The sequence below is a fragment of the Nilaparvata lugens genome, chromosome 9 (assembly GCF_014356525.2).
Source record: "Nilaparvata lugens isolate BPH chromosome 9, ASM1435652v1, whole genome shotgun sequence".
NCBI lineage: Eukaryota > Metazoa > Arthropoda > Insecta > Hemiptera > Delphacidae > Nilaparvata > Nilaparvata lugens.
This window is the reverse complement of record NC_052512.1, coordinates 30763649-30788708: the sequence shown is the minus strand read 5'-3', so window position 1 is coordinate 30788708 and position 25060 is coordinate 30763649. Positions and strand designations below refer to the sequence as shown.

Below are 25060 nucleotides of genomic sequence, written 5' to 3'. Positions count from 1 at the left end.
GTTTAATAGTATAGAATAATTACCAGAGTATACATCATTAAAAATGCATAATTTTTTTGTGATTTATTATTTAGGATTTTTTGTGATTTATTATTTTATGATTTTCTCATTTCTATAATTGGAAGCGTTTTTCCTTGACGAAATTAAACATTCTTAAATAGTTCAAAATATCTGAAACTCTACACTAATTTCTCTTTATTTTATTTTGTGCTCGATTTTCTAGATTTCAAAATTGAATTTAAACGTGAACTATGACTACGCCCCGTTTCGGAAAGCTAGTTCAAAAACGAATAGTTTTGATCATTGTAATACTATTATAAGAAGATATTACTTATTGGCTGTTGTGTGTTGACCTTCAAAGCTTGAAAAACCCGCAAATCTCCTGTAATCCTCAGAGTGTATATTTTAAAGGTTATACTTCCAATATTCCTATTACTTTTTCAGATGTGTTGTCAATGTTAGTCATTTTATTATTTTCATTGCAAGTTGAAAATACTTTTATTTTCACCAAAATTTGAAGCTTTAAATTTTATTGTAAAGGAACCTAGTTCCGGGATATGATGATTTTATATTGTATCAATTTCTGATCAATTGGTTTAGAAATCTTTTCAAAAATCTGAATTAAAAATTTATTCTCAGATGTGATTTGTTATCATTTTATTGTGAGTTGCCACACATCCTTGAAGGTGTCATTTTGATTCACCAAACCAAAATTCCAGATGGAAATTACTGAGATATTGCATTTATTCGAATTCTAATGAATTAACCATTATTATTAAACGAAAATCCAAATTAAATGCTGCAAATCACCCCGATGACTTCTGCTACTGCAAATATAGCCTGTGAAAGTCAGAGTGGTGTAGGTCAATTTTTTTTTACTTTTGAGTTGAGTCCAGTTATGGGTTATAGAACTATAAATCTATTACTAGAAGAGTGGTGTAAGTCGTATGGTTCAAGCAACTGTCCAGAGAGAGAGAGAGAGAGAGAAAGAGTCATATTATTCATCAGAGTGGGTGGTGCATGTAATTAACATACCTACAAAAATGTTAATTGATCATTTTTTTGGTCATTAACATACCTACAAAAATGTTAATTGATTATTTTCTTGGTCAAATCAATAGTCATTAGTGAGAACAATACATGCCTGTGGCCCTGAAAACATTAAATTCATCACCTTCTCACTTGGGAATTGAGTGAATAGCTTCTACTAAAACCTTTAATTTCTCAGAAGAAGGTTGATATGACTTACACCACTCTGATTTTAACAGGCTCTAATTGACAACAGAATTTCCATCTAGCTGTTTACCCTGTTATAAATATCTGCAGCAGCAGAAGTCTTCGGGGTGATTTGTTCAGCATTTAATTTGGATTTTCGTTTAATAATAATGTTTCTGGCGCTGTTTGAACGAGATTTTCATCAAGCTCTGATTCACTGTATTCAGACTATATCTGGACTCCCAGCATATATCAGTGTCCTATCCAGTGAATCAATATCAGAGATTTTGTTGATATTCGGGCTATGGATAGAGGTTGACCTAACAAGTGTCGTGCTTTAATATGAGACAATATAGGGTGAGTTATTCACTGAACAAAGTCTTTCCTTCACTCACAGATCAGAGAAATCACTCATCTTCAAATGCTTATAACTCAATAATAGGAGTGAATGTCGCCAATGTGATGACATACTATTGTTCCTCTCGTCAAGTAGGCCTACTATCATTCGTAATAGTTCAAGCAATTCTAATTTTTGACCAGTTTTGAAAAACTCCATGATGTTCTTTTTATTCATGGATTTCAATAAAAAAATACCAATCTCCAAGATTTGGTTGATGTTCAGGCTATGGATAGAGGTGAAGAAATACAACTGTTCACGGTGGCAACATGTATCGGTTTATTCAATTTTTTAATTTTTTTGTATTTTTTATCAACATTGTTGATTGCATTTTCTTACAAAACTTTGTAAAAACAATATACTATTACAGTTACGATAAACATGACAAATGAGAGGTTTCGAAAACGTCTGTGGGACAAAATTTCTTTATGACTTAGAAAATGAAATATCACCTACAAAAAACAAACAACGTACAGGACAGATTGGAAAATGGAAAATAGGAAACATGAAACTAACAATACGATTCGAAAGAAAAAGATAGGTAATAGATAACAGCAATGAATAGAAATTGTGAAATTTTGTCCCAAAGTAGTTGTCTGTTAAAGTAATAATAATCACTTATCGAGTGGAGCATTTTTGAATGAACAATTAACGATGAAATAATTTATATTTCAATCCACCATTAAATAAATTTTGAAGGCTTCTTCATAAAATGAATCTTCCATAGTGTTTACCGATTAAATTATGAATTTCAGGTATCTTATAATGAAATATCTATCAACAAATCAATTAGCTATTCAAGATAAACAGAGTTGATTGATTCATACAACAAGTATATCATCAAAAATGATAGGGAGAGAAAAATAAGGTAACCTTGTGCTATTCCTCTCCCAAATTTAGGTAAGCTGTCACATGACATAACATAACATAAAATTTCAAATTTTCAAGTTTATTTTGAACTGTGTAACCTTATCTGAATGCAATTTAGGTTTCACACAGTCCGAAATAAGTTAAGTGTTGTAGTTGTTCACTTCACAAAATTTTTAGTTTTTAATTATTTTCACAAAGTAGATTTTTAAATTTAGATGCTTCAAAACCAAACAGCTACTATTAAATGTGTCAAATTTTTGCTTATCCCAGGGTTATTTTTAATTTGAATTAAACTTAACAGGGCTAATTTGATTGTTTTTGCTCCACTCGTCATGTAAAATCTTTCCACATTTTTGGTTCGATGAAGTTTGTGTGTGTTCTATGTACAAATCGGATGAGAGGGGTTTGTGTCTAGAAGGGCACTCCGTAAGATCCGGAAGGTGTTCGGGAAGGGGCGCCGTAGGATCCGGATGGGGCTCCGTAAGATCCGGATGGGTAGCCACCTGCATAGCCACCACCAGAACTGGCCTGTTCAAATTGAGCAACCTGAAAATCAAAGTAAAATTTCAAATAACATACCGAATAGAACAAATAAAAATATAAATTTAAGTACCTTTTTTAAAATTATTTATAATCACAAAATATTTCGGCTATATATGATGCTATTTTCAAGTGATTGGAAAGTGAATAAAGTGACATTTATATTTTTATTTATATTCAAGAGTAGCCCTAAGTAAAAAAAGACAGAAAAGAATAAAGTCTATTCCTTCAAGTATACACAATATACAATATTGGAAACGTCAAACCATATACCGGTATTGAATTAAGAAATTCTTAAATTTTTGTCATTGACCGAGCGAAGTGAGGTCTAAGATTCAAGTCGACGGTTTGGCATTTCTCTTAATGTTTATATGTTGTGCATTTACGGCGAAACGCGGTAATAGATTTTCATGAAATTTGACAGGTATGTTCCTTTTTTAATTGCGCGTCGACGTATATACAAGGTTTTTGGAAATTTTGCATTTCAAATATAATATAAAAGGATAAAGGAGCCTCCTTCATGAGCCAATATTAGAGTAAGAATCAGACTATAGAATTATTCATCATAAATCAGACAAGTGATTACATATATGTGTGGAGAAGCCAGTCTATTGCTGTATTTCCATAAGGTCTATATAGTTTAAATCATGTACTTGTGGATGAGAATACTGCGTGAGGTCCACTGTTCACAGAACTACTATTATATTAAATTAAGAACTCCTTAAATAATTCTTGTCAGAATCCAGTCATTGCTTGAATGACTGGCATATTGTGGCTTGGGTGGAGCCTCAACCAATGCTCTCTGGTATGTTGCAGTTGCACAGAGGGCGTTGATAAAGGCTTTACTTTCAAATAATCAGAGATTCCCCACTAATCTACTTTTTGAGGAGTTCCCTGCATTAAATGTCAAGCAATTATTTATAAAAATCTATTAGTCTTCATTAAAAAAAATAGCATCAATTTCACAGAAATACAGCATGATTACCCTACTATAGTGAGGTCCACGTTATATTGACAGTATTTGATTAACTTTGATGTTGCTAACCTTGCCTATCGTTCGACAAAGCAGGCAGTACTATCCTTTTCTAGCTCCGCAACGATGCTAAATCTGTTTCTGATAATGTAGAAATATAATTAATTGAGGCAGAGAATAGGTAACGCTGACCTTTTAACTTTATCCACTGCCATTATAACGTGGACCTCACTATAGGAATCGATTAAATATAAATATTCAATTTCCCCGGCTTGGTAATTCTATCCAACTTTCAAATTCTTTTCACCTAGCCCACTGGCTTTACAGAAATATTCCCCCAGAACTAACACCAAGTGAGCGTTGCACTGTCGCTGTTTAGTGGCGGAGGGTTGGTGTGTGGCTCCTTAGCATAGGGACTGAAGCGGCGCGGCGGACGCTCTACTTCTTTCGCCCTATATTTGAAAAGTTAGATCTTCCGTTTTTTGGTTCCCTTTTTCCCAAATTTTCCATTTTCTTCAAAGTTTTTTTCTCATTTGCTTTAAAGCTGAATATACCCCTGATTGCTGTCGGATAGTTCTCAATAAAATGTTTTTCATCAAAATCAACCCAAACTTTCACTTTTGAAGTATATATCACCTACCGTATATAATTAATTTATTTTCTCCATATTGTTAGATGTGATACATAATTATTATAAAATGAATATTGTTTGCTTTGTGCGACTCCTCCCCGCACACGGACCTGTCATCCAAGCGGGGACCCTATTCATAAGCATTTATTTTATGTAATTTCATTGTATTTTAAATGAATAAATAAATTTGATTTGATTTGATCTATACACTATAATATAAATATTGCTTTCAAGTATAATGTCAATAGCAAATTTAAATATACAGGCTATAATCACTTTTTGCATGTATATTTTTGTTTCATAATTTATGCTTGAAGGTTGTCTTAACGCCAGTTTTATCACTATAATATATTATTACACTTTTTGCATTGTATCAGTCCATCATCGATCTTCTTTGAGCTTTTTCTAGTCATTATTATTTTTTTGATAAATAGCTCACAGTTCTAAAGCACGTGGAGTAGTAAGCATCTGAAGCCGGCTTCTCGCGCTTCGTTTGAGTCTTTAGGTCTTGCTTAAAAAATAAGTTGAAAATACTTGTCAAGAAGTGTTAATCTATTAGAAAAATAAAAAAAGTGTATAAGGTGTGGGTTAAGGATAACGTGGGAGTTTTTATGATTTATGTTTCATAGTATGGAAACTGGTGGATTAGAATGTTGGATTAGAATTTATGAAATCAGGGCTTACTTTCTTTTATTTTTAAAATGGAATTATTGTAAGGTAACCTTTGAAATTACTGAAATATTAGATTAAAAATACAAATAAGAGCAACTAGTTCCAGTAGTGTTCACACCATCGTCAAGTTATCTTAAATAATTTACTTGAAGATGATATTTAAAATAAATCTATTAGTAAACGTTTATTTGAGATTTATTTTTACTTTCCTTGCCCTATTAAGGTAAGGAAAGTATTGCTTTCCGAAAAAAAATTAGGTACCCCAATTTCTGAATTTCTATACGTTTCAAGGTCCTCTGAGTCCAAAAAAGTAGTTTTTGGGTATTGGTCTGTATGTGCGTGACTTGAAATTTGGAACTTAAGGTTCTTACACTATAAGGATCCGACACGAACAATTTCGATCAAATGCAATTCAAGATGGCGGCAGAAATGGCGAAAATGTTATCAAAAACAGGGGTTTTCGGCTCCAACGATTTTGATCAAATTAATACCTAAAATAGTCATAGTTAAGCTGCCACAACAACTGCCACAAGTCTCATATCTGTTCAAATTTCAGGAGCTCCGCCCCATCTATGCAAAGTTTGATCTTAGATTCCCAATTATCAGGCTTCAGACACAATTTAAGCAAAAATTTCAAATAGAAATGATAGAGCATAAAAATCTCTACAATTAATGTCTTGTAACATTTTCACCTAAAATTGAAAATATAAGCTCGCAATTCGAGAAAATAAGATTATTCAATTGCAAACGGTTGGCAACTGTTGATTCTATTAAATGAAGAGATAGCCGACTTCGTGTGTATCCAGCTCTATTGTCCTGTCACCAGCTGGCTCAGATCCTAGAATAGTAGACTTGAGATGCGCGGGAACACTAGCGTCAGTTGATCAATTTTCATAACGGCAAAGAAAGTTGTGTGAGTGCGCCACACCAGATTTTTATAACCTGATGATGGTGTGAACACTGAAACTAGTTGTTATAATTTGTATTTTTAATCTATTATTTTATTAATTTCACAGGGTACTATAATTCTATTTTATGAATTAAAGTTTGGATTAGATTAGATTGGTGTCCTTTATTTATGTAGGTTAGCAGAGAGAAAATAATACAAGTATTTTGTGTTTTCTCTGAGAGGTTAATTAGGCCTACCTGAAGTGCTTGCTTGACTCCTTCGAGATCGATGCCTACAACTCGGCTGACGTAGCTCTGAGGGACACCATAGCTGGAGCTTGGGACACCGTAGCTAGAGCTGGGTGCACCGTAGCTTGAGCTGGGATATCCACCGCTTGAGCTGGGGTATCCACCGCTTGAAGAAGAAGAGGAGGCTTCATCCTTCAGGATGATTTGTCTGACCTATCAATAAAAAATATCAATCAATTAACATTATGGAAATAAATTGAAATCGAATTTCCAACTAGCTGTTTACCCTGTTGTCAATATTTGCAGTAGCAGAAGGCTTCGGGGTGATTTACAGCATTTAATTGCAATTTTCGGTTGATAATAATTATTAATCAATCAATTAATGTATCTACCTATCAATTGATAGTTGTATATTTCAACTCTTCATTCATAATATTAGTCTCATTCACAAAAATGATCGAGATCGTGTGAGTAATAACATTCTCTGTTTCTCTCCCATTTCTTTTTTATTGTATTTATTTTTTCCCATTTTTTGGTAGAGAGTTACGATATTTTGAATATTCTTTCCGAAGAATGGACATTGATATGTCCAAAGCTCTGCCAATTTATGTAGATGCATTAAAATATTATCTTGTATAGTAATCCCAAATTGTTTTTTTTCATATTATATACAGTTCAATGATTATTTTCTCAGTATATATTATGTAAATTCATCTATAATTTCTAATTTAATTCTAAATCTAATTATAATTCTATAGTCTGTCCAAGCAGCCGTGAGCCCTGAAGGATTAAGCTGACCCTCGCTCCCCCACGCGCAGGCACACACGTTAGGCAGACCTGCGCTTTTGGGTCTTCTAGGAATGAACGAAGAACAATTCAATTGAAACAAATAGAATGCCTGTGCTATCACCAAGTATTCCTTGTGCTGAGAAATTACATTTCTCTAACTGTTAACTTTTCTTAATTTGTACTCCAATTACTGAAATCTACAAATCATTCCTTTCAAAATGAGTCCCAACACGATACATTTGTTACAACTCTCAGCTTTTAAAAAAGTCCAATTTATTTATTATATTGTAACCTATTGACTATAAATAAAAATAAAAATTTAATAATAATATTCAAAATTGTAGTAGATACATTTTTTGGACTACAAATTGTGTACAGATTATCATTTAAGTTACGTAAGTAGCATAACCTTTAGACTGTGTATTCCAAATTAAGGTTTGAAGCAGTTTTGGGCAAATGCCTGTTGTTTTTACCTGAATTGTATTTGCATATGAATAAATAAATAAAACTGTTTAGAGTTGTCACAATTTGTACCGTGTTTGAACTCATTTTGGAAGGGATAATTTTTAGAGTTCAGTAATTGGAGTAGAAATTGAGTAAAGTTGACAGTTGGAAAAATGTATTTTTTCAGCACAAGGCGATTCATAGAAGAATCATTACTGGGCAGGTATGCAGACCGTCCCTTTACTCACACACACAAACGCGGACTGCGCTTGTGTGTGTGTGAGTAGTGGGGGTCGGCCCAATCCTTCAGAGCTCACGCCTCTGTTTGGACAGACTATAATTTGTAATTTATTTCCATTTGTATTCTGTACCTGTTCGAGAAGTGCACTGTCAACATATTGTCCCTCGTTGGAAGAAGGGCCTGGAGCAACCTGGACGTACCCACCCCCTCCGCTGCTATAACCTCCTCCGCTGCTATAACCCCCACCACTGCTGTAACCCCCACCACTGCTGTAACCCCCACCACCGCCACTGTAGCCACCACTTGATGGCCTTGAATAGCTGTAGCCTCCGCCCACTGGTGGCTCTGCGTAGGCCACTCCCACCACAGCAACTAGGCACTGCAAACACACAACAACAAATCATCAATTATTATTATCATCAACAGTGGAAAAATACAATGAAAAACGATGAAAACAGTTATTTCATGTAATAGGCCTTTTCTATAGTCTGTACAAAATACTGTAACTTTTTTGTCATAGTAATTTAATCTCAGCTGTTTTCCATGCATGACATCAAGCCGGTAAACAACTGTTTGCAAAACAAATAAACATATAATTCTCATTACAGCATACTCTACTGTAATGAAACCATATGTTTTCTTCCTAGATCCAAAATAGGAACAGCAAAATTGCTACAAAAAACCACCTTCAGCGCTCCAGGTGGAAGTTTTGTCAACTTCCACAAAATCCCTGATTCGGAATTTGTAAACTAGGTTATGTTTATAGAATGCATGTAGTAACTTCAGCACAAGCACATGATGTTTTCTCCTTCTCAATTATTCTTCTGTAGATTATTATGACAAAAAATAGTGGACGCTACTTGGACGTGAATGTCTTTTGCAGTGCTAGAATGAAATACTAGTCTCCGCTAACGCCTCGACTAGTAACATCATTCTCGCCTGCAAAAGGCCCCTTCCCGTCCATGTGACGTAAAATACTAGTGGCTTGGGATGGACATGCGCAGCAGAGAGAGCATACAGCGGGAGGGACACAGAGGTGCGATGTTGCCGTTCTCCAACTTCTAGTGACTGTTCATGTGCTCATGCTACACATGCAAAGTTTCCTGTCTGAAAGCAGTCAGACGACTGACAAATTGGCAACTGCGCTTCTACCTATATGACTCTATTGATCACTTTAATTGGCTGATCTCCCTCCATTTCTCTGCGCCACATATTCCTCCAAGTCAGAAGTAATTTTGTACGGACTATGAATAAATTTGGACTGATTCTCAGTGCAAAAACGCAAAGTGCTCTTATCTCTCTTCAAATGAGCTTATGTGCTACGTAGTACCACTGAGGAAAATAACATTATTATACTCTGTACAAAATTACTTTTGAGGTACATGTGCAGCAGAGAAGGAATACAGCGGTAGGGATACAACAGCGGCGATTTTACCGTTCTGAACTGGCCAGCGTTCTCTAATTTCTAATGAGTATTCAAGTGTTCATGTTGAACTCACGAAGTTTCCTCTCTGAGTCGACTAAGTCTAATCGTGTATAAGCCAGTTCTTTCCTTTATAGATTACACATGATCTCATTATACTGTTTTATTCAACAGGTACAATTCTCAAAATTAATTAATTTCCTTTCCAGGGTGATTCAAAACATCTTTCTCTTTTGGGTACAATGTGATGATAAATTGAACTATCCCGTATGTGTGTGAATAAGCCAGTTCTTCCCTATCATAGTATAGATATCACTCAAGATCTCATTAGGCCTATACCAACTGGTTCACTCACTGGTGCAATTCCCAAAATTAATTTCCTTTCCATGATAATTCAAAGCATCTTTTTCTTTTGGGTACAATGAGATGATAAATTGAAAACTCCTAAAGTGGAACTATTCTTAACACTTCCATGTCCATACACAAACCTATAGGGTCCACCTTATAATGGCAGTGTTTGATTTGCAATGGTATTGCTATCCTTGTCTATCATTCAACAAAGCGGATAGCGCTATCTCTTTCTCGCTTTGCTCGCTGTTGTGCCATATCGTCTTTCAACAATATAGAATTAATAACTAATTAACAACATATTTCATCTTAAATATGAAAAATCATTATTAAATTATTGAAAAATATAATATATTGCTTAATAAAATATAATTGATTATTTTAAACGAAAATGAACAGTTAATATTACATCAATCAGCTACCGTATATAGAAGGCAGTGGCAAGACAGAGAGGATCGGCAACGTTGTTCACCTATCTTTCTTCACTGCCATTGTAATCTTTTCATTGTAGATAACTGAAGGTTGTCCGGTATTTATTTCCAGTCTCTTTCAATATTGAAAAGTATTACGAAATATAATTCTACTCTTAGTTTTATGCATTTTTACTGGTTTCCTTTCTCTAAGATTTTCATATTTTCACGCCAAATAATAAAACACAGACATGCACGGCTGGCGCTATGATTCAATGTCATGAACCATTATTAAATCGGTTACCCTACCTTTCAGATAGGCTACCTTTCAAATATGCCTGTTCATTGTAGGACTATACAAAAAAGAATATATCTTGTCGATTACATTTCTTAAAGATAACAATATTTATATGATAACAATAAACCTGAGTTTTATTATTCTCATTAGATTGAGCAAGTTTTCCAGTTTCAAAATAAAATCTATTTGTGCTTGCCTTCAATTTTTATGAAGTTAAGTTTTATTGTTGTTTGAACACCATTATTTTTTACTTAGGTACTACTTTGGATGAGATAACCTCTTATTGATTTTCTCTCGTTATCTATAGGCTACTATAATAATGGAAAGAACTGGCTCATTCACGTAAGAGATACGAAAAATTTGTTTGACACATCATCACGTCTGAAGTACTATAGCCTGATTAACTTGAAATTTTGCATATAGATTCTTAATTAACCGGGGATGGTTATAGACCTACATTAAACTATTCAATATTTCATTACGTCAAGTTTTCAATTCGTCATGCTTCCAGTTGTTGTATGAAAGCAGCTAAACATTTCTTTCAAAAGGGAAATTAGACGATATACTAGGTGATCATATTCGAATAAAATAACTGATTTTCTGTTGCATCAAAATTTTGGAACCACCATTTTGAATCCAACTTCATTTTTTTAAATTGGAAGGTCATATATGATACTTGAATTCGATACAGAATTTCAAGAGAAAATGAATGGTGTAAACCGCACATCGATATCTGAAACCGTTTTAAAGTTATTCTCATACAAAGATACTGATAAATCATCCATCTTCTATATCTATAGGCTACTATAATAAAGGAAAGAACTAGCTTATACACGTACGGGATAGGAAAATTATTCTGTTTGGCGCATCATCACGTCTAAACTACTGGACTAAACTTGAAATTTTGTGTATAGATTTTTAATTAAACGAGGATGGTTATAGGCCTATTTTAAATTCTTCAAGATTCATTATGTCAAGTTTTAAGTTTGTCTAATTTTAAATAATGGACCATTGCGTAGCACAGGTTTCCCGCTAGTCTTTCCAGTAGGCCTACAATATCCTTGACAAATTAAGCATATACGTATGTGAAGCTAGACATCATAATATTATTATATTCAGAAGATGTACAATATCTCCCATAAAATGCATGAAATCAAGGAAATAATGTCAACAATGCTTGCTATTTCTTTGGAAACAGAAAATCTATAGTGAGGTCCACGTTATAATGGCAGTGGAGAAAGATAGGAGACAACATTGCCAAGCCTCTGTCTAGTCAATGCCTTCTATTAAAGAAGGTAGCTGATACAGGTTTATTGAAGTAATATTTACTGTTCATCCTCGTTTAAAATAATTCATTATACGATATTTTATTAAGAAAAAAATTATATTTTCCAATAATTTCATAATGAATTCTCATAATTAAAATGAAATATTTTGTTAATTAATTATTAATTCATCTAGAAGATGATCTGGTAACAGAGCAAAGCGAGGAAGAGATAGCGCTATCCGCATTGTTGAATGATAGACAAGGATAGCACATTGCTAATCAAACACTGCCATTATAACGTGGACCTCACTATAGAGAAGTAGTGGCAGATCATATCTCTCTCTCTCTCCGAGCGGATAAATCAGTGCAGAAAAGTAGGAAGCATAAGTTAACTTTGGACTCTTGAAGGAAATGTTTTTAAAACTTTTCAGCTAATTGTGGAGACTGACGAGTATTACAATAACTCTACTCACTATATAATATAGCTACAAGAGCTTATAGTATAGATGAGTTCTTCACGACGATCTGGCAACAGAGCAAAGCGAGAGAGAGATAGCGCTATCCGCTTTGTTGAATGATAGACAAGGATAGCAATATACCATTGCTAATCAAACACTGCCATTACAACGTGGACCTCACTATAGTCATAAATACAATTGATACCTTCTATTAAATTGATTCAATACAAATTCAATTTTTCATAGTTCAGATAGAATGATATATGGCTACATTTCTATGTGATTATGGTTGTACCGTGTTTCAGATTCTTGTATCCTATTGAATAATATATTATTATTACTACCAACATTATACAACAAAAAGAGTTGTGTAATCTCCATGTAAATACTGTAATAGAAAGAGATGAGTGTTATTGCGTGTGGGTAAGGAGAGAGAGAGAGAGAAGGAGTAAATGGAAGATGAATATTTTACAATTTAAAAAACCAGACAGACCGGGTCAACCACTTTCATGTTGAGATGCATTAAGTCTGATTATACTGACCATTAGTATGCTTTTTGTGTTGCATAATAATTGGTGAGAGCGATAAAGAAAATGTATGTCAGACTAGGAAGAAGACTATGGTGAAGCTAATGGATGAGAATAATGGAAAGGGGAATAGGTAGAGGAATTTATTGAATACTAGCAGGTAACCCGTGCTCCGCAAGGGTCCTTATTAACCCTAAACAGACACACTGGGGTGTTTCACACCACAGGGATTTTTTTTCTGTTCTGCAGTTGACAATATCAAACAGATGGGAATTTATGCCCAGTCTAAATCAGGTTTGTAGTATTGTCAACTACTCTCCACCACTTCCAGTCAGTAATAGCATTCTACAAGGCCACCAGCTCATCTTGTTCTTCGTTTGGGGTGTCTAACACCCCAGAGTGTCTTTTATGTAGGACTTTTATCGAACACTTTTATTACAAAGATTTACTTGTATTATCAATACAAATGTGGTATGGGATGATGGATCAGATTGGAATGAATGCTATGATTCTCTACAACTTGTGATTCAAAACAATAAAATGAAGAGACGTGAGTTTTTGATGAAGTTGTCATTGGCAATGATCAAGCCATTCGTTCAAACCGGATTAGGAGCTCCAACACTCAGGCGGAACATACGTACTTCTAAAATTAGTATAAATATTGATAAGCAGTTCTTTACTTTCGATTTCTGTATGCACTTGAAACAAAAGTGATTAAGAAATGATGAAGTATGGTCTTAGTACTTGTTTTCTCATATTTTTCAAAGAAAAATGCAAAATTAAATTGGGGTGTTCAACACCCCAGTGTGTCTACTGTGTTAGCATAAAGTAAGTGTGTCTCTGTAGGGATAAAACTTGACATAATTAAATCTTGAAGAATTGAAAATAGGCATATAACCATCCTCAGTTAATTAAGAAACTATATTATGCAAAATTTCAAGTTAATCAGTCCAGTAATTCAGACGTGATGATGCGTCAAACATAATTTTCCTATCCCGTACATGTATAAGCCAGTTCTTTCCTTTATGATAGTATAAAAGAGAGACAATCAAATAGAAGGAGATCGATGAGTTATCTTTAACTAAGTATAGTCATAGAAAAAATATAGCACAAGTTATATTACTGCAATAATAGAATAACTTTATGTTCATCAAACATATAAATATGATAGAAGTTATACTATGAAAACTTTACTATATTTTCTCTATGATATAGTTTTCTCAGAATACTTTCATTGACTCTAGAGGTCTAGAGGGATATGTGAATATTAGACACGTCAAATGTAGAGAATCTCATTTCAATTTTTGGAATGCTTTGTATTCTATATTGATTCAGAGAGAGTTCGTGTTGTAGAAATCAGAGATAATAAGCCTCTGCTCTTGAATCACACACCTTCGTACAATTCTTTCTTCTTCTTCATCTCCTTTTCCTCGTTGTTCTTCTTCTCGTCCTTCTCCTCCATCTCCTCCTCCTCCTCATCCTCCTCCTCCTCCTCATCCTAATTTGCGTAGCAACAATTGACCAATGGAGTCTAATCTTCTTCTCCTCCTTCTTCTTCCTTCACTTTCTTCTCCTCCTTCTTTCCCTCTTCTCCTTCCTATTCCCCTTTCCTCCTCTTCTCCTTCTCTTCTGAGTCAGAAATTTCAATTCCTCGCAGGAATCAACAGGAGAGATACGAGGCATGGCTCCCGAGCCTGTTGAGCATTCCCATCCATCGCACTGTGACATATAATAGGTCGTTCTGTGTGACTGCTTGCAGACTGAGGAATAGCTTACCCGCATTATTGAGGAGTGTGAAGAGGCGAACACTGTTCGGCGCGGAGGTCTTGGCGTGGCTGAGGGAGGGCGATCGGGGCATAGGATGAGGAGGTGTGTATGCGTGGTGTGTTTGCTTGTGTGAAAGGTGTGTGTTTGCGTGAAATTTTCTTGTTTCTTGCTTAAAAATAAAAAAAAAATTTTCCTATAACTCTATTTTCTAACTTTTTTTTTATTTTCTTTCAGTCTAAAATATATTCTACTAAATTGAATGAAATTGCTTTTTTTCAATTATTGATTTATATTTTATACATATATATTTTTTCTATCATATTACTTATTATTATATTTAAGAGACTATTTCCTTATGTTGTGATGTAGATGCATTAGAATTGTATAGGAGGGTTAAGTGGGAGAGAGGGCCGGCTGCGCCCTAACTTCGCCCTCCTAGGTTTCTAATAAAGGCAGCAAATCAATCAATCAATCAATCTCTCTCCCCCCTCTCACTCACTCTCTCTTTTTTTCTGTTTACTTCTTTTGTAAAGGGTTGTGTGGTAGAGAGGACCAGGAGTCCTAACTCCGCCCTAATAAAGGCATATAATCAATCAATCAATCTCTCTCACCCCCTCTCACTCTCTCTCACTCTTTTTTTCTGTTTACTTCTTTTGTGAAGTGTTGTGTGGTAGAGAGAACCAGGAGTCCCAACTCCGCCCTAATAAAGGCATATAATCAATCAATCAATCACTCTCTCTCTCTCGGCTCATCGCACTCATTACGCTCCCTTGAGTTTGGATGTTTTTTATACCCGGGATCTGTTTCATAAAAGTTGAAAAACTCTGTAAATTATGTGAAGAAATAAAGCTCATGAAAGTACAGATATGAGATAATTTTATATGGGTGCTTTTCCCCACATTTTAAAACTTTCCTTGAACCTTTCTTTCATGCATCAAAGATCGAAAAGGATAGACAATCACCAAGAGCTGATTGAGATTCTCAAAACTTAGCCCTTAGCTGAAGACAGAATTTTGGGACCCTCAAACCAATCAAATATGAGGTTAAACCACATACCCTATGTACAATTGCATCCCTAAAATATTCACTCCTGATACCAAATTTCATTTCATTTCATTTTCATTTATTTGCAATACAAATGAGACTATCCAACTCATTCTCTTCCTTTTCCTGTTTCTCCTTCTTCCGATAATTCTTCTTTTTCTCCTTCTTCTTCTTCTTCTTCTTCTTCTTCTTCTTCTTCTCTTCTTCTTCTTCTTCTTCTTCTTCTTCTTCTTCTTCTTCTTCTCTTCTTCTTCTTCTTCTCTTCTTCTTCTTCTTCTTCTTCTTCTTCTTCTTCTCTTCTTCTTCTTCTTCTTCTTCTTCTTCTTCTCTTCTTCTTCTTCTTCTTCTCTTCTTCTTCTTCTTCTCTTCTTCTTCTTCTTCTTTTTCTTCTTCTTCTTCTTCTTCTTCTTCTTCTTCTTCTTCTTCTTCTTCTTCTTCTCCTTTTCTCCTTCTCTTTCTTCTCCTTCTCCTCCTTATCCTCCTTCACCTCCACCCCATCTTACTCTTCGACCTCCTCCTACTCCTCCCTCTTCACCACCTCCTTCTTCTTTTCCTTCTTCTCCTCAACCTTTCCTTCTTCTTCTTCTTCTCCTTTTCTTCTTCTCTTCCTTCCCCTTCTCCTCCTTATCCTTCTTCACCGCCACCCCATCTTACTCTTCGACCTCCTCCTACTCCTCCTTCTCTTCTTCTCCTCCTTCTCCTCCTTCTCTTCTTCTCCTCCTTCTCCTCCTACTCCTCCTTCTCTTCTTCTCCTCCTTCTCTTCTTCTCCTTCCTGTAGCACATAACAGACCACTTGGGTGCGATTATGCAATAGAAGACAGACTGCATGTAACCAGAAAATAGACGACTCTTCTCTGTGTGTAAAGTAGGTACGTAGTCCACAAAACGTTTCCAATTATTTTAATGATTATGTAGTGGCTTACCAAGAATAGTATATACAGTAGTATCCTTCTTGTAATAGCTATATACTCTCAATGGTGGCCTACAACTCCTTTCACTATAGTGAGGTCCTCGTTATAATGGCAGTGGAGAAAGATAGGAGATCAACGTTGCCGATCCTCTGTCTTGTCAATGCCAGAATCAAGTATAATTGACCGAGCGAAGTGAGGTCTAAGATTCAAGTCGACGGTATGACATTTCTCTTAATGTTTAAATGTTTATATGTTGCGCATTTACGGCGAAACGCGGTAATAGATTTTCATGAAATTTGACAGGTATGTTCCTTTTTTAATTGCGCGTCGACGTACATACAAGGTTTTTGGAAATTTCGCATTTCAAGGATAATATAAAAGGAAAAAGGAGCCTCTTTCATACGCAAATATTAGAGTAAAAATCTGGTGTGGTACACTCACACAACTTTCCTTGCTCATTGAACTGGGAGCCTCATTCTTAAACGATAATAATTTAGAGAAATTACATAATGACGATTGGCGGCAACATAATTATTTGAAACTACGATCGGACTACTGTATATGTGTGTATATAATTATTGTTCTCAGAGTACTTTTTCCTTTGTGTAAATTGTGAAATCCGATGATTTTTAGAACAGCTAGCTGTTCTACAGATGAAATATCTCGACTATGTGTTATTTTTATAGACTGCTCTACCTACCTACCTCATGCACGAGAAGGAGGTTACAAAGTACATTTCTCAAGGATGGGGTGAACCCCCCATTAGTTTCCCAGAGAGGAGACTCATGCCAGTTGATGGGGCTGATAAATAACTATACGGAGTATGAATTTGAAATAAATCAGTCGAGTAATTTTTGAGAAAATCGTGAAAAACATGGTTTTTCAGTAATTATCCGCCATTTTTCTCGAGAATATTACGCAGCTCCTGCAATTTTCCTAGAAATAAGACTCATGTCAGTTGATAGGGCTTATAAATAGCTATCCATGGTATAAATTTGAAGAAAATCGTTAGAGCCGTTTTCGAGAAAATCGTGAAAAACATGGTTTTTTAGTAATTATCCGCCATTTTTTTCGAGAATATTACGCAGCTCCTGCAATTTTCCCAGAAATGAGACTCATGTCAGTTGATAGGGCTTATAAATAGCTATCCATGGTATAAATTTAAAGAAAATCGTTAGAGCCGTTTTTGAGAAAATCGTGAAAAACATGGTTTTTTAGTAATTATCCGCCATTTTTTCCGCCATCTTGAATTGAATTTTATTTAATTTCTTATTGTCGGGTCCTCATGGTATAAGGACCTTAAGTTTAAAATTTCAAGTCAATCGGTTAATTAGGAATGGAGTTATCGTGTTCACAGACATACACACATACACACATACACACACACACATACACACACACACACACACACCACACACCACACACACACACACACACACACACCACACCACACACACACACACACACACACACACCACACACACACACACACCACACACACACCACACACCACACACACACACACACACACAACACACACACACACACACACACACACACACACACACACACACACACAGACCAACACCCAAAAATCATGTTTTTGGACTCAGGGGACCTTGAAACGTATAGAAAACTTGAAATTGGGGTACCTTAATTTTTTTTGGAAAGCAATACTTTCCTTACCTATGGTAGTAGGGCAAGGAAAGTAAAAATCAGGAATATTATTCATCATAAATCAGCTGACAATTGATTACACAGATGCGTGGAGAAGCCAGTCTATTGCTGTATTTCCATAAGGTCTATAGTTTCAATCATGTACTTGTGGATGAGAATACTGCGTGAGGTCTACTGTTCACAGAACTACTAGTGGTAGCTGATACAGGTATACTGATGTAATATTAACTGTCCATTCTCGTTTAAAATAATCAATTATATTTTATGGAGCAATAAATTATGTTTTTCAATAATTTCATAATGAAGATGAAATATTTTGTTGATTAATTATTAATTTTATAGTGAGGTCCACGTTATAATGACAGTATTTGATCAACTTTGGTTTTGCTATCCTTGTCAATCATTCGACAAAGCCGGTGGTACTATCCTTTTCTAGGTCCACAACAATCCCAATTATGTTTTTGACAGTGTAGAAATATAATTAAATAATGCAGAGAATCGGCATCGCTATTCTCCTATCTTTATCTACTGACATTATAATGTGGACCTCACTATACATTGTTAAAAGACGATCTGGCAACAGAGCAAAGCTAGAAAGAGATAGCGCTATCCGCTTCGTTGAATGATAGACAAGGATAGCAATACCATTGCAAATCAAACACTGCCATTATAACGTGGAGCTTACTATAATATCCATTTCTCGAGATCCGGATAAAAATAGAATTGCGAAGGTGTGCAGGGAAGATTTGCACATTAATATCACTTTCTGTACGGTTTGAGAAATGCACTTTAGTTTCACTTTTTCCCAGGTAGGCTAGTACTATCCTGCCGATGGAGCATTATGAACTTTATTTCCTCGTCACTCGTGTAGATTACCCCGTCTCATAATTTACTCATCTCCCTCTGTCTCTTTCTTGCTCTCATATACACTTTCTTTCTTTCTCTCTCTCCCTTTTTCTCTCATCTGCTTGCAAATTATCTATCTTCAAATTCATCTATCTACCGGAATAAATAATGGCAAATCACCTACATCACTAGAAAGGTAAAAAAAATGAAAATTGAAAGTGGAAGAAGAAGAAGAAGAAGAAGAAGAAGAAGAAGAAGAAGAAGAAGAAGAAGAAGAAGAAGAAGAAGAAGAAGAAGAAGAAGAAGAAGGAGAAGAAGAAGAAGAAGAAGAAGTAAGGAGAGGAAGAAGAAGGAGATGAAGGAGAAATTCTGAAGAAAAATATCAGGAAATCATTATTTGTCAAAAAGGTTCTTCAAAGCTCCGTAACTCTGTTATTTATGTAATTATCAATTTCAAAGCTTGACCATATTATTGGAAAAATCATTTTAAATAAAACGTGTCCTTATAAATATTTTGCTAGGATGCATCGTTCAGTTGTTATAGACGAAAAACCGAGGAGACTGCAATTTTTCAACTAGGAATCTGAACAGACTATGATAGTACAAATCTCAGGCCAAGCCTCTCTGTCAACCAGAAATTATTGAGAAAACTGCACGCTTGCAGCATCTAGCGTCGAAAACTGTAACTAGAATACTACCAAAGTTGACATGAACCTGTATTTCTCAAAATTCCATCCTTATATTTTGTCCTATTGAAAAATGACAAAGAACATAATTTGTAGAGAATACTATGTTCTATCAGAATCATTGATAATTTTTTGATTCCTCAATCCAAAAATATACAATTAGAATGAATATGCTGAAAATAAATGTGAACCACAATGGAAAACTCAATATTTAAGATTATTGTGATTGAACTTATTGAATTTAATGCTTCTAATGTATTTAGATTCATGATCAATTTTATTCCTTACAAATTTCATCCTCTAAAATTTTTCATACGATAAGAAATGAGGCCACAATTTTGAAGAAACTATAAGGTTATGACTGATTTCTGTCAAATTCATTTTTGCCGCTAGATCGAAAATAAGGAGTAGTTAGTTGTGACTTTTACCGACAGATGGCAGGAGCTTACACTTTCTTTCAATTTTTTGCCAGCTATCCCCATCCAAGGCTTGGATCTTGTGAGGACTGTAGTCTGTCTGGCTACAACTCATGTGAGAGTAATGTGAAAGAATGATGTCTTCTCGGATTTTGGCTTGTAACTTCTAAACCGTGCATTCTAGCGGAATTTCGCAAGGGGGCATTTTTGTAGATAAAATATTTCTCTATAAGGTGAAAGTATTTTTAAAATTAAATATTGAGAAACAGGAAGAAAACAGAACTATAAAGAAAATTACGGTATTTTTTCATATGAATTTTTCACACTATATTGAACAGAAGATCCTTTAAATCTTCTTCTTCTTCATCAACATTTCTTTCTTGTTCTCGTACTCCTTCCTCTTCACCTCCTCCTTCTCTTCATCTCTGATAGTAGTTATGACGAGAAAGAAAAAGAGAAAGAAAGAGGAGGATGGGTGAATAATTGAAATAATAGAAGAAAAATAAAAAGGAGAAACTGATGAAAACAAGGCTAGAAATTGAATCTAGATAGATTGATTGAGTGCTTCATTTATGTAGATTAGGCCTACAATATATATACTGGCTTTCATACACTTATATGCAATAGCTTATTATCCACCAAAGTTTTAGAAGAATTTACATGTGATATGAAAAAATCTATTATTTGATATGAAAAAAATCTAGAGAGAGAGAGTAAGAGACGGAGAAATAATTAGGGGAAGAGAGAGCGTTTGTGAGAGAGAGAGAAAGAGGAATAGATGAGAGAGATTGATTGATTCGCTGCCATTATTGAAAACCTAGGAGGGCAAAGTTAGGGCGTAGCCGGCCCTCTCTTACTTAACCCTAACGGTTAATGAGTCTCTCAGAAAGAGAGAATGTGTGTGTCAGAGAGGGAGAGAGACAATGAGGTTTCAGAGAGTGAAAGAGAAAGAGAACAAAATCATGATTATCATAATGTTATGACTCGTATCATGATTGAATGCCTCGGATAAATAATGAAGTATTTTATAAGTTGTCCATTATCACTGATAACTAGATAATATTATCTCCGTATACTGCAGCTCTCTGCTATAGTGAGGTCCACGCTATAATGACAGTGCTTGATTAGCAATGGTATTGCTATCCTTGTCACCATTCAACAAAGCGGATAGCGCTATCTCTTTCTCGCTTTGCTCTGTTGCTAGATCGTCTTTTAACAATGTAGAATTGATAGTTAATTTACAAATTATCTTATCTTAATTTTGAAAACTCATTATGAAATTATTGAAAAGTAAAATTTCTTGCTTAATAAAATATAATTGATTATTTTGAACGAGAATGAACCGTACTTCATCAATAAACCTGTATCAGCTACCGTCTATAGAAGGCATTGACAAGAAAGAGAATCGGCAACGTTGTTCTCCTATCTTTCTCTCTGCCATTATAACGTGAACATCACTATAATCATAGCCACCTCTAATACAAGGCCGCGGCCTACGATATTGCAATGTCGCAGTGTAGGCCGAGAATCTAATACATGATTGGTGAAAAAGATTTTAAAAAATACCAGCTGATCTTTTTCACCAATCATGTATTAGATTCTCGGCCTACACTGCGACGTTGCAATATCGTAGGCCGCGGCCTTGTATTAGAGGTGGCTATGCTATAATACATGTTTGAATACGGTAATCAAAGACCCCATAATCATAATATATCATGTTGGAGTTTTACGTGCAATTACTGTTTCTAACTGTTTCCAAACTATCAGTTTTGTATTGCACTTCAACTTTCAAACATCGACTAATAGTCATAAAGTGATTTAAATGCAGTTTTTTATTTAGGCTACATAAAATACCTAGTGAACATAGCCTAGAAGCCTACATAAAATAGTGATTGGACAAATATATTTGTGCTCAATCAGATGCAGTGAATTTTCACTTTCCTTGCCCTATTACCATAGGTGAGAAAAGTATTGCTTTCCGAAAAAAATTAAGTTACCCCAATTTCTTAATTTCTATACGTTTCTAGGTCCCCTGAGTCCAAAAAAGTGGTTTTTGGGTATGGACTGTATGTGTGTGTGTGTGTGTGTTTGTGTATGAGTGTATGTGCGTCTGTGTACACGATATCTCATCTCCCAATTAACGGAATGAGTTGAAATTTGGAACTTGAGGTCCTTACACTATAAGGATCCGACACGAACAATTTCGATCGAATGCAATTCAATATGGCGGCTAAAATGGCAAAAATGATGTCAAAAACAGGGTTTTTCGTGAATTTCTCGAAAATGGCTACAACGATTTTGATCAAATTTAAAGCCATAATAGCCATTGATAAGCTCTTATCAACTGCCACAAGTCTCATATCTGTAAAAATTCCAGGAGCGCCACCCCATCTGTACAAAGTTTGATTTTAGATTTCCAATTATCAGGCTTCAGATACAATTTAAACAATAAATTTCAAATGGAAAAGATTGAGCATGGAAATCTCAACAAATTATGATTAGTAACATTTTCAATTTTAATTTTAAAATTGAAAATAAGCTCTAAATTCGAGATAATGTGATTATTCAATTGCAAATTATTGCTGATTCTATTAAATCATTCACTATGAAGAAATAGCAGACCTTGTGTGTCTTTAGCGTTATTACCCTGTCACCAGCTGGCTCAGATCTTTGAATAGTAGACTTGAGATGCGCGTGAACACTAGCATCAGGTGATCAATTTTCATAACGGCAAGGAAAGTTGTGTGAGTGCGCCACACCAGATTTTTAATTTAGGCTACATAAAATAGTAAACATAGCATAGAAGCCTAGATGAAATAGTGATTGTACGAATATTTAGTGCTCAATTAGTTGAATAATTACTGTAATATAACTACCTTCAATGATTGCAGCATGATTAGCAAAAATATTTATTGTAATTATGACTCAGCATGAAGATGTTAACAAATTTCAGTTGTCACAATCTGATATGAGTACTGTATAAAGGTGCGTACAGACTTATGCGCCACGAACACTGCATTTCGATTTTCAACAGGTGATATTAGGCTTATCATATTTTCAATATCGGGGCACCGAGATTCGCTCGTTATTTTTATTTATTGATAAACAGAACACAATTCTCTAAAATGATCGTGTTTATATTCTACAGCTGGCTATACGTCAGCTTATGAATTTCGGGGATGCGATATTTTGGATTTCCACAGAATCACTCGTTCACTTTTTACTATCCACAGACGACGAAAGTCTCAGCTGTTTCAGCCAAGGATGAATTATCCTTTTAATGTCGTTCAGCGAGTTTTCCCAAGGATGAGACCTAGTGCAATCGAATTTTTATATTATAAACCTACTATGTTCCAAATTTTGTGAAAATCGTTAGAGCCGTTTTCGAGATCCGTTGAACATAAATATCCATATATAAATAAATATAAATAGCCAGATATAAAAATACAGAAATTGCTCACTTAATATAATAGGATTTGTACAGAAACAGTAGAATACAGGTATAAAAGCTTAGCATCAATACGAAATACACGTGCTCCAGGCGCATAAGTCTGTACACACCTTTAGATAATTTAGAGCAACACCATATTATCATTTTTGTAGATAATGGTCTTTAAGATGAATTGGTTTTTTCGAGAAAATACCGTATCTTCAAAAATCTCTTTTCAAACGAATAGCAAAGTGAATCAATCATTATTGTGACACCTATTGTATAATATGACCAAAGAATCACTCTTTATGAATTCCTCATTATACATACAAAATAGTGAATCAGATCCAAAAATTGTCATTATTTCAACAGTAAATCGAGAAAATCATGAGCTACAGATCCTAATTCTGAAAAACTCTTGCGATAATCGTGATAAAAAAATTATTTTCTATCAATGACTCTTTTTCAGATGCCAATCAATGAATTTATCAACCCCACAAGGGTTTATTTTAAATTTTACCCACTGAAAACTTGACTTAATGAAATTTTGAAGAATTTAAAATTGGCCTTTAACCATCCTCGGTTAATTAAGAATCTATATGCAAAATTGCAAGTTAATCAGGTGAGACGTGATGATGCGTCAAATATAATTTTCCTATCCCGTACGTGTATACAAGCCAGTTCTTTCCCCCAAATAAAAATAGGCTTTTATTGATTTATACAACTATTACACAATCAAAAATGAGAGGAAGAGAATAAATAAGGTAACCTTGTGCTATTCCTCTCCCAAATTTAGATAAGGTCACATATAGTCCGAAATAGGTTAAGTCTTGTTCACTTCACAAAATTTTCAGTCTTTTATTATTTTCAGAAAATGGATTTTTAAATTTAGGTGCTTGAAAATCTAGGCTAATTTCTTACACTTTTGTATTTTTTAGATTGCCAATTATCTACGATTATCTAGTGGTTTTTGTGTAAATGATAAGACTTACCAAAGCAATTGTCCTCATGGTGGTTGGTTTAGTATTGCACTTCGCTAACTGACGCACGGTCACTGCATTCGACTCTGTATGAAGGCCGCTTTTATCCAAAGGAGAAAGGCTCTCCTCCTCTTAGACGTCTTGTTCTTCCCTCTCTACTGATCCTTCACCCCTCTTCGTCGCTCTTCACCCTCCCAAATCCTGCAAGCATCCGGAGTCTTCCTGTCTCATCGGAAACTTTTTTCCACATATTTCTGGTTTTGTTATCATTCCGTTTTTGTTTTACTCAATAACTTTTAGTTGAGTTATTTTTGGTAAATTGAATAACTTTCTCAAAAATTGATATTTTGAGAACATTATTGTTCAACTAGATCGACAATACCATAAAGAATCTATCCTCTTAATCTCATGGATTTATCTCTTACTAAAATTTTTAATGTTCTGTCCCAAAAATTCAAATTTTAGGCGCTCATATCTCAATAAGTAATTATCGGAAAAAAATGTTTTCCTTAGAAAACTTATTCATTTTCATAGCTTGATAGTAGCCTATACAAATTTAAAAACTTTGGAAAATATCACCAGTAGAAAGTTTATTTTTAGCATTTGCACAGCCAAGGGCCGGTTTCCGAGCTCGGGATTCAGCCAAGTTCTAGACTTTAAAC

The 25060-nt window shown here is 34.8% G+C and overlaps 2 protein-coding genes across 3 annotated transcripts in view; one reads left to right on the top strand and one right to left on the bottom strand.

The window, feature by feature from the left end:
• LOC120352904 (transcription initiation factor TFIID subunit 10-like) overlaps nucleotides 1-25060 on the top strand; it is a 207195-nt gene that overhangs the window by 110730 nt on the left and 71405 nt on the right. The gene's annotated exons all lie outside the window — the stretch shown is intronic.
• LOC111044982 (keratin, type I cytoskeletal 10) lies at nucleotides 1866-24545 on the bottom strand. Of its 2 annotated transcripts, XM_039435227.1 has the most exons (5): nucleotides 24411-24545; nucleotides 8168-8288; nucleotides 8040-8131; nucleotides 6445-6648; nucleotides 1866-3028 (listed from the first exon to the last, which is right to left on the bottom strand). In XM_039435227.1, exons 1-5 carry the CDS (start codon nucleotides 24426-24428, stop codon nucleotides 2894-2896), a joined length of 570 nt encoding a protein of 189 aa, XP_039291161.1. In that variant the 5' UTR covers nucleotides 24429-24545; the 3' UTR covers nucleotides 1866-2893. The 2 variants fall into 2 exon arrangements, with proteins under 2 accessions (XP_039291161.1, XP_039291160.1); XM_039435226.1 differs by having other exon boundaries at nucleotides 8040-8288.

Coding starts and splice junctions, on each gene's coding strand:
- LOC111044982 (XM_039435226.1), bottom strand. Junction 6,649..8,039: donor ACAGTGCACTTCTCGAACAG/GTACAGAATACA, acceptor TTTTATTGATAG/GTCAGACAAATCATCCTGAA. Junction 3,029..6,444: donor GAGTCAAGCAAGCACTTCAG/GTAGGCCTAATT, acceptor TTTGATTTTCAG/GTTGCTCAATTTGAACAGGC.